General features: G+C 44.8%; 2 protein-coding genes and 1 long non-coding RNA gene across 5 annotated transcripts in view; 1 reads left to right on the top strand and 2 right to left on the bottom strand.

The window, feature by feature from the left end:
* LOC123969336 overlaps positions 1-364 on the bottom strand; it is an 884-nt gene extending 520 nt beyond the window's left edge. The window contains exon 1 of the long non-coding RNA XR_006824717.1: positions 12-364. This is a non-coding gene — a long non-coding RNA (uncharacterized LOC123969336). The remainder of the gene's footprint in view (positions 1-11) is intronic.
* Positions 1-8,139, top strand: part of esf1 (ESF1, nucleolar pre-rRNA processing protein, homolog (S. cerevisiae)) — a 44,662-nt gene that overhangs the window by 3,080 nt on the left and 33,443 nt on the right. For all 3 annotated transcript variants that reach the window (XM_046046562.1, XM_046046570.1, XM_046046553.1), the window contains exons 3-5: positions 859-1,187; positions 1,276-1,389; positions 4,691-4,803. In XM_046046562.1, coding sequence (XP_045902518.1) covers positions 859-1,187; positions 1,276-1,389; positions 4,691-4,803 — 556 coding nt within the window. The remainder of the gene's footprint in view (positions 1-858; positions 1,188-1,275; positions 1,390-4,690; positions 4,804-8,139) is intronic.
* Positions 7,151-8,139, bottom strand: part of LOC123970640 (nuclear factor 7, brain-like) — a 3,132-nt gene continuing 2,143 nt past the window's right edge. Inside the window, exon 3 of the mRNA XM_046048799.1 lies at positions 7,151-8,137. Within this exon, the coding sequence (XP_045904755.1) occupies positions 7,151-8,137 (987 nt within the window). The remainder of the gene's footprint in view (positions 8,138-8,139) is intronic.

Here is an 8,139-nt window from a genome sequence, read left to right as displayed (position 1 = left end):
ATATTAGTGACCTGATTCAGCGTTATACCCCTGTGCGTGCTCTGAGGTCTGTGGATCAGAACCTGCTGACGGTTCCACGCACTCGCTACCGTACTAGAGGTGACCGATCTTTTCAGGCTGTTGCCCCTAGGTTGTGGAATGACCTTCCACCATCTATGCGCTCTTCTGATTCTGTTGATGCCTTCAAATGCAGACTAAAGACACATTTATTTGTTCAGGCTTTCAATTAGCTACTTGTGGGTTGATATGATCATGTACTGTCTATGCTTTTATTGTGTGTATTTTATGATATTAATGTTTTTGTTGTGAAGCACTTTGTGGCCCTATACCTGTGAAAGGTGCTATAGAAATAAACTTTTACTTACTTACTTACTTACTTACCTCAGAACTGGAGTGATGTGATCCACTATGTTGGAGTGTTCTGAATCAGCTGCAGGGGAGACCTGTAAAGACACAGTAGGCGAGTCTCCTGAAGATAAATGCATGGGAAGTTTTTCCAGTTTAAAGTTAAAGTCAAATACATTTTCAAATGAAACACCTGCTGGCACAAATATCCACAAGCTTCTGAAAAACAAGTATTTGTCGGAAGTTAGTGGTCAGATGAGTTGTTGACAGATTATGACCCAAACTGAGATTTTATTTTTGGGCTCATTTCTGTGAGCGTTTATTACACAAAGATCGCAAATGGTGGCGGCTTTTTGTTTCACAAACGTTTGTTTCTGACCAATGATACATTTGTGTGCAAGGGTTTCGATATTGTGTTTGTTTTGATTAGTGAAATGAAATTTTATCTTGAGAGGACATTTTCTTGTGTTGCACATTAGGTAAAAGTCTGTTGCTTTTTATTATTTTCCTCAGATGAGGAAGATGATCAGGAGCTGAATAAAGCAGAGGAGGAGGATGTTGACCTGGCAGATAGTGTCACAGGCAGCAGTGAGGAGGATGAAGATGATGATGATGCAGGAGAGGAAAGTGATGTGACGAGTGGATCAGACGAGGAGGAGTCCGGTCTGGATTCAGAAGAGGACAGTGACAGTGGGCCGGATCTGGCCAGAGGGAAGGGTAACATAGAGTCCAGCTCAGATGAAGACGACGATGACGACGTGGACGCCATCCTGAGGAAGGAGGAAGAGGAGATCGAACATGACTGGGGAGAGTTGTGCAAAGACGCCCCACGAAGTGACGAGGTGAGGTGGCGTCTGGTGGGTCAGGAAGGACTGTTCGCCTGACCGGGAAACATTTTTACTGTGTTTGTGGTTTCTGAATGTGTCTCAGGTTTCTGCCCGACTTGCCGTCTGCAACATGGACTGGGACCGGATGAAAGCCAAAGACCTGCTGGCTCTGTTGAACTCCTTCACACCTAAAGGAGGAGCTGTGCTGTCTGTCAAGGTAAAGCTGCTCTGAATACAAATAGACAGGGAATCAGCTAGAAGCAACGGGCGCAATAGAACTTCAGGTTACTTGCGTAATCCCGGTTCTCAGAGTAGAATGAGTGACATGTCTCACTATGGGATGCGCCTCCCCACGTATTCCTCAGAAGCATTTATCTCATTATGCCAATCCTGATTGGCTGGTGATCATGGTGTCTGCGTCTAGTGGAGCCACATACCCTTAAATAGCTTACGCTACAACGCAGACACCATTCAAAATAAGCACCTCTTCTCGCTTCGCTCCAGCAAGAAGGGCTGTCTGGTGAGACATCTCACTCATGCTACTCTGAGAACCGGGGTTACGCAAGTAACCTAAAGTTCTCATTCATAGCATTTGTTTCGATGTCTCACTATGGGATATGGAGACTCCGGAATTGCCAGACAAGCTTATCTCAACAACCACCGACTCTCAGGAAGCAGCACTCTGTTCCAGCGAGGGCCCTGTGCTCAGCACTGCACGCGCCACACTCTGAGCAGACACATCCAGTTTATAAAACCGGGCAAAGGTGAGGGGCAAGGACCAGCTCGCCGCCGCACAAATGTCCTGGATAGGGACCCCCTTCAACAGGGCCCAGGATGCAGCAAGGCCACGAGTTGAGTGAGCCCGTAGGCCTGGCGGAGCCTGCAGACCCCGACTAGTGTAGGCCAGAGCAATTGACCCCACAATCCAGTGGGAGAGCCGTTGCTTGGTAACGGGCTTGCCCAGTACACAAAGAGTTGGTCACTTCTCCGAAACTCCTAGTTCTGTCCATGTAAAAGCGCAGGGCTCGGACCGGACACAGCACATGCAGCCGCTCCTCCTCAGGGGAGGAGAAAGGTGGCAAAAAGAACACCCTAAGGTCAATGGGCGAGCACGAGCCAACCACCTTGGGCACAAAGGCAGGGTAAGGCTTCATCGACACTCTGACATCCCTTGGAGCAAACTGAGTGCATGAAGGATGCACCGAGAGTGTGTTAGTGTGTGAACCGAGGCCGAAGAGTCGAAGCGTGTCGAAGGCATCTAGCGCCCGGCGACTGAGATGTCAGCTCTTATCTATGGACAGTTAAGCTAGCTAGCCTGTACGACACATCGAGATATGCTCCAAAGCGAGAAGAGGTGTTTGAATGGTGTCTGCGTTGTAGCGTAAGCTATTTAAGGGTAAGTGGGTCCACTAGACGCAGACACCACGATCACCAGCCAATCAGGATTGGCATAATGAGATAAATGCTTCTGAGGAATATGCGGGGAGGCGCATCCCATAGTGAGACATCGAAACGAATGCAATGAATGAGAACTGAGCTTTCTACAGTCAGTCCAAGGGAACTCCTTCAGTCAGAGAGTTAGAATGGCTTAAAGCTGTGAGGTCATGGTAAAAACCTCAGGTGATTTAAGGGTCCCTTATTACACAGAATTCACTTTATCATGTCTTTTCAACCTAAATATGACATAAGACCCCACACTATGGGAACAAACCATCCTCTTTTTCTCCTGCTCAGTCTTTCAGTAAATATGCAAACACACTGTTTGAATTTGCCTCCCTTCATGACATCGTGACATTTATATAATCGGTTTAGCATTGGACCTCCTCCAGCCCTTCAGTGCAGTAGACGGCCCCGCCCACTGAACACGTATTGAATACAGTGCTCTCAGCCCCGCCATCCAACAAAACACCAAGCGGCCGTTCCATCACCGAACTAGAGGTTGTTCTGTCTGTCTAGCAGAAAGCACTTATGAAGTTTTCCCTGTGATGTCCTCCGGCTGCTCTGCCTCAGCTCTCTGTGATTTACAGTTGACTCCGGATGGACAGATGGCTTGTTGCTAATGCTAGGGTAACTGTAGCTGCTGTTATTTTTACATTTATTTATTTGCCATTCACTTATATATCCAAAGCAACTTACAATTGCTATATATGTCAGAGTCCTCTGGAGCAAGAAGGGGTTAATGTAGGTTAAGTGTCTTGCTCAAGGACGCACAGTGGATTCAAACCCGGGTCTCTCACACCAAAGGCGTGTGTCTTATCAGCAAACTCCGTAAACCACTGAAAGTTGAGGCAGAGCATCCGAAGGACGTCGGAGTGAAAACCAGAAAATATTTTTCTCAATCAAATCTGATCCAGTTTCACCAAAATCAGTGAATAAAGTAATAAAGTTTCGTTTTTGTACAGTAGTCAGTAAGGCCTGATGCTCTCGCATAGCCAGCCTTATCTCCTCATCGATTCAGCACTCTGCCAACTTGATCCCGCCCCTCGGGGAGGCAAATGGGAAGTTGGCCTTAAATGCCGCTTTTCCATTCCCAGTACCAGCTCAACTCGCCTCGACTCTACTCAACTTGGTTTGACCGTTTTCCATTGCAGATAGTCCCCTCAATGGTCATCATAGCAACGCCACACACAACTGCCGCGACGCACAGCTGTCTATTTATTTAAGTTAAAACGTTTCAACAGTCCTCAGAATGTAAAGACAGATAAGCGGTATGAAAAGATTCCAGCTGTGTTTTCCTCTGCTGTTGTTGCTGCAGCGGTCTGTGTGACGGCGGCAGCAGAGGGCTCTGTGAGCGGGCGGCTGGCCGGCCTCACACGCTCCTCCCGCGGGTTGGCACAGTAGTCTGCTGTGTTTTCACATCACATTTTAGTATCGCCTCAGCTCGCTTGGAACCTCGACGGAGGTGATACGATGTTCCTGGTAGCAGGTACAGGTACAACTTTTCCACAGTGGAAACCAAACAAAGGCGAGTCGAGCTGGTACCATGGAAAAGGGGCTAAAGAGTATTCAGACGGTAAATAGAGATTCTGAGGCAACAGACAGTACGAGACAAATAATGTGTTTTTTGAACATTTAAGCATGTTTACTGTTTACAGTTTTTTGTGGAAACCCAAAATAAAAGTATGAGCCTGAAAATGAGCACATTTGCATTTATTACCTCAGAGCAGTAAGAGATTCCAGTTTTATGGTGGCATATCTTTCTATTTCTATTGTCATGATAACTGCAGCTAAATAAAATAGTAATAAGATAGAAGTTCATAAGTACTACTACATGCAAGAACCTCCATCAGATCACAATTTGAGCAGTTTTCCTGAAAGCAGAGACCAGTGTATATTCAATTAAAGGCTAGAAACTGAGAACACACATTGTCTTCTGAAAAAAGCTGTCTGCATTAGCGTGGTCAGGGTGTAAATCAGGGTGGTCACTTTTCAAACTGCTTTCATCAGACTAAGATGGTGGACAGGTGAAGGTTTTCAGTAAGAGAGATTAACAGCAGTGCATGCTGGGTGTTGCACAGATCTACCCATCAGAGTTTGGGAAGGAGAGGCTGAAGGCGGAGGAGACTCAGGGACCGCTGGAGCTGGGTCGAGCCCTGCCCGACGACTCGGACGACGACACCGAGGAAGAGAGGTAGCACACACCAGTGTTTCCCATACATTGTTTTATTTGTGGCGGCCTGCTCAATATCAACGCTGACCGCCACGTATTGATTTTAGATTTTTATTTTACTAGGCGTATTTGAAATCGTATTTGATTGCACAGCTGCACGCAGCACTTCCTCTCGCTCGCTCACTCGCTCTCTCTCTCTCTCTCTCTCTCTCATGAACACCGCTGCACAAATCTCTCCAACACAGTGCTGTCAATGTCGGAGACTCACCTGAAAAGAAGTTATTAGCAAGCATGGAAGGAGCCTAGCTAATTAGGAGAGTTATATTAAAGTTAGAATACAGCTGGGCTGTTGAGGTTAGCACACTGTATATAGCTGGTAGACAATATCGACTACAGAAAAATTCAATTAGCTATAGAGACCCAGGCTGTATTCAGAACTACCTACTACATATTACTGGCGACTGCAGTATGTACTGCAAACTGTATACTACATATAGGCCAAATCAATAGTACTGCTAGTGTAGTAAGCTGTTTCCAATACAGCCCAAAACTGCTATTTGTACGAGGCTGTAAACTTGTTTGTTTCTGCTGTAAAGTTGGGCATTTTAACTTTGTGGTCTGTAGAGATTGATTTGCCTTTGGAGCCTCAGGTCCATCCCTTCAGGATTTTGCGAGCGCAACTAATTCACAAATTCAACAAATCCCTGTGAATTCAGTGCAACTTTCAATTTAGACCAATCATCACCGTTTCACACAAAATGTTGTCACACATCAGCAAACTCACTTCCTTGTTTAGAAGACGCAGCAGACATATGTGATACCAACGTCTCACATTTGCCGAAAAAAATAACAGCAAAGGACCGTAAAGTCCAAACACTTTGAGAGAGAATGTCAGAAACACATTGAGGACGTTAGACAAGACAAATCACTGAGACGCAGGCTGCTGCAATCCAGTCAGCTGCAGGAAAGTGTCAGGTAAGCTGGTTTAAATATGCAGGGTTAGGGTCAGGCCTGCCCTGGAGGGACTGCACTTTGGCGATGTGTTCATTTTTCAGGCCCCAAGGTTGCTGCTTGGCGAGTCCCCACAATGTGAATAATACCTGCCCACACACAGTATGTTTCACTTAGGAAGACGTAGACTTTTTAAAAAATTTTTCTAAGATATGGTTTAACGCTGTTCCTGGGTCACTTGTAATAGTTACAGTCTCCCCAAAGAGGTTGAAAGGAGAAGTATGATTTATTCTCTTAACCTTAAACAAATCCAGAAAAATGTTGGCTGTGGATTGTTCCTAATGTAATGTTAGCTAATGCTACCTAAATTCCTACTGAAAGTAATGAAGGCCTACTGTTTCTGCTTTTTAATGATTGTACTATTGAATAGAATCAACCAAGCTTTAAAGGAGCAGTGCCGATATTGTTATCCTTTGTCTCGGACGTCAGATTGCTTACTCTGATCAGTAGGCTTTAGCTTTGTTTTTCAAGTCAGTTTGACAGCCTGAATACAACTTTCAAATATATAATGCAAACCTTTCTAGCTCCCTTCGCTTTTCATTTTTCCAAAAATTAGACAATGTTTATCCAGGAAGTGGAATTATAGGCAGTAGCAGCGCTGTGCTAAAGTCCACAATAAATTATCACAATGAATGTCAAATCATTATTTCTTTCAAGACTCCATGGCCACTCCTACAGTCCACACTCTTAAATATAGCTTTAAGCTTTATTGCAGTTTTATTACTGACTTCTGTTGCTGCTATTTTCACAGGTTGCGCAGAGCACTTTCCAATGCTCCAGTCACTCCATGTTCACGCCGCCTTAATAGATCTCCTTTTTTTTTGTCTCGCCTTTTGTAGTTAACGTTACACAGTTGTGTTGTGTTTTGTCTTGTAAGTTGATTATTATGTTGTTTTGAGCACCTAGGAACTTAATATCTGAATGAATGACAATAAACGAACTTGAACTAGCAGCCAAAAAATGTCCTGCTCAGCTTCCAGACCGCAGTCTGAAGAGATGTTTGTTAGCGCTATTTCTGCGTTCCGCCTTTTCATTCCATCATCATTATGTTATCCAAAAACATGAACATTTAGTATTAACAGGTGTGAATCGATTTCGAATCACCCAAATCTGCATTGCGATTGCGATTCATCTGAGAATCGATCCACCCCATGATGCAGGGGTTGAAGAGATGAATGTATCAACTCTGTATTTCCTAAATAATTGGATACATAAATTTAAAGATCTCACAATGAAGTGTAAATCAATCACCACAGTTAACAGATTCTGTAGAAAATATGTTCTAAATTCTAAATTAAATATGTAAATTTGTTCTCTTTTAAGAAAATTAAATCAATACATGAAGTGAGTTTACTCATTAGTTTACTCTGACAGGAGAGATGATCAGAGGGGCAGAGTTTTTACCACCATCATTATTACAGGGACCGACGTATGGTAAGAGTTTGTCAGTGAAGCAGCAGCCAGTAAAGGAGTAGATAAGAGCTGCAGCATCTACGTCATAAAAGGAGACCAGACCCTCCTCATAATCCACAAACACCCCCACCTTCTGTGGCCGAGACTTCAGAGAGAGACGGACTGAAGGGTCAGCAAGAGCACTGTACTGATTTCCATTTCTCAACCAAATAGTCCAGTAACCCTTCATAGGGCTTAGTTTAATGTCTCCTTTCCTGTTGATCGACTCTCTGGCCACACCTAGATCCCAGTCAGTCTTTCCTTTAACCTGAACCTCAAAGTAAAATCTGCCTGAAGAGAAACTCTGCTTTCCTAAAACACAGATACAACCAAAAAATCTCTTTGGATTGTCTGGAAGATTCTTCTTCACATCACTATCATACACTTGTTTCCCATCATCAGACAGGATGAGTTTAGGATGTGCTGTATCAGGATCAAGAGTCACATCCACTGCATACTGCTGGACCCTCTTCAGCTCAGTTACGGTGAGCAGCTTCTGCATCTGGTTAGTGATTTTCTCCGTCTGCTGAGCCACAGCTCTCACCACAGTCCCCTCATATGAAGGTGGATGGACGCTGATCTTGGTCCAGTCCTTGGTGGGTGGAGGGTGGATGTTCAGGCACTGGACACTCTGGAGAAGATGGAGGTGGTCTTCAGAGCGTGAGAGCTGCTCCACCTCAGTCCTTCTCTTGATCAGCTCAGAGATTTCCTGTTCCAGCTCTTTGATGAAGCCTTCAGCCTGTTGCTCTGTTGTTCTCTGCTTCTCTTCGATGGTGTCGATGAGCTCCTTCAGGCCTCTCTCAAACTCCTTCAGAGAAGTGAAGACCTGAACACCTTCTGCTTTCTCTCTGTCTGCATCTTCCTCACTGAGGCCAACCGACTGTTTGATCTCCT

The sequence above is a fragment of the Micropterus dolomieu genome, linkage group LG01 (genome assembly GCF_021292245.1).
Source record: "Micropterus dolomieu isolate WLL.071019.BEF.003 ecotype Adirondacks linkage group LG01, ASM2129224v1, whole genome shotgun sequence".
In the NCBI taxonomy this organism is placed as follows: Eukaryota; Metazoa; Chordata; class Actinopteri; order Centrarchiformes; family Centrarchidae; genus Micropterus; species Micropterus dolomieu.
This window is presented reverse-complemented; position numbering and strand designations above follow the sequence as displayed.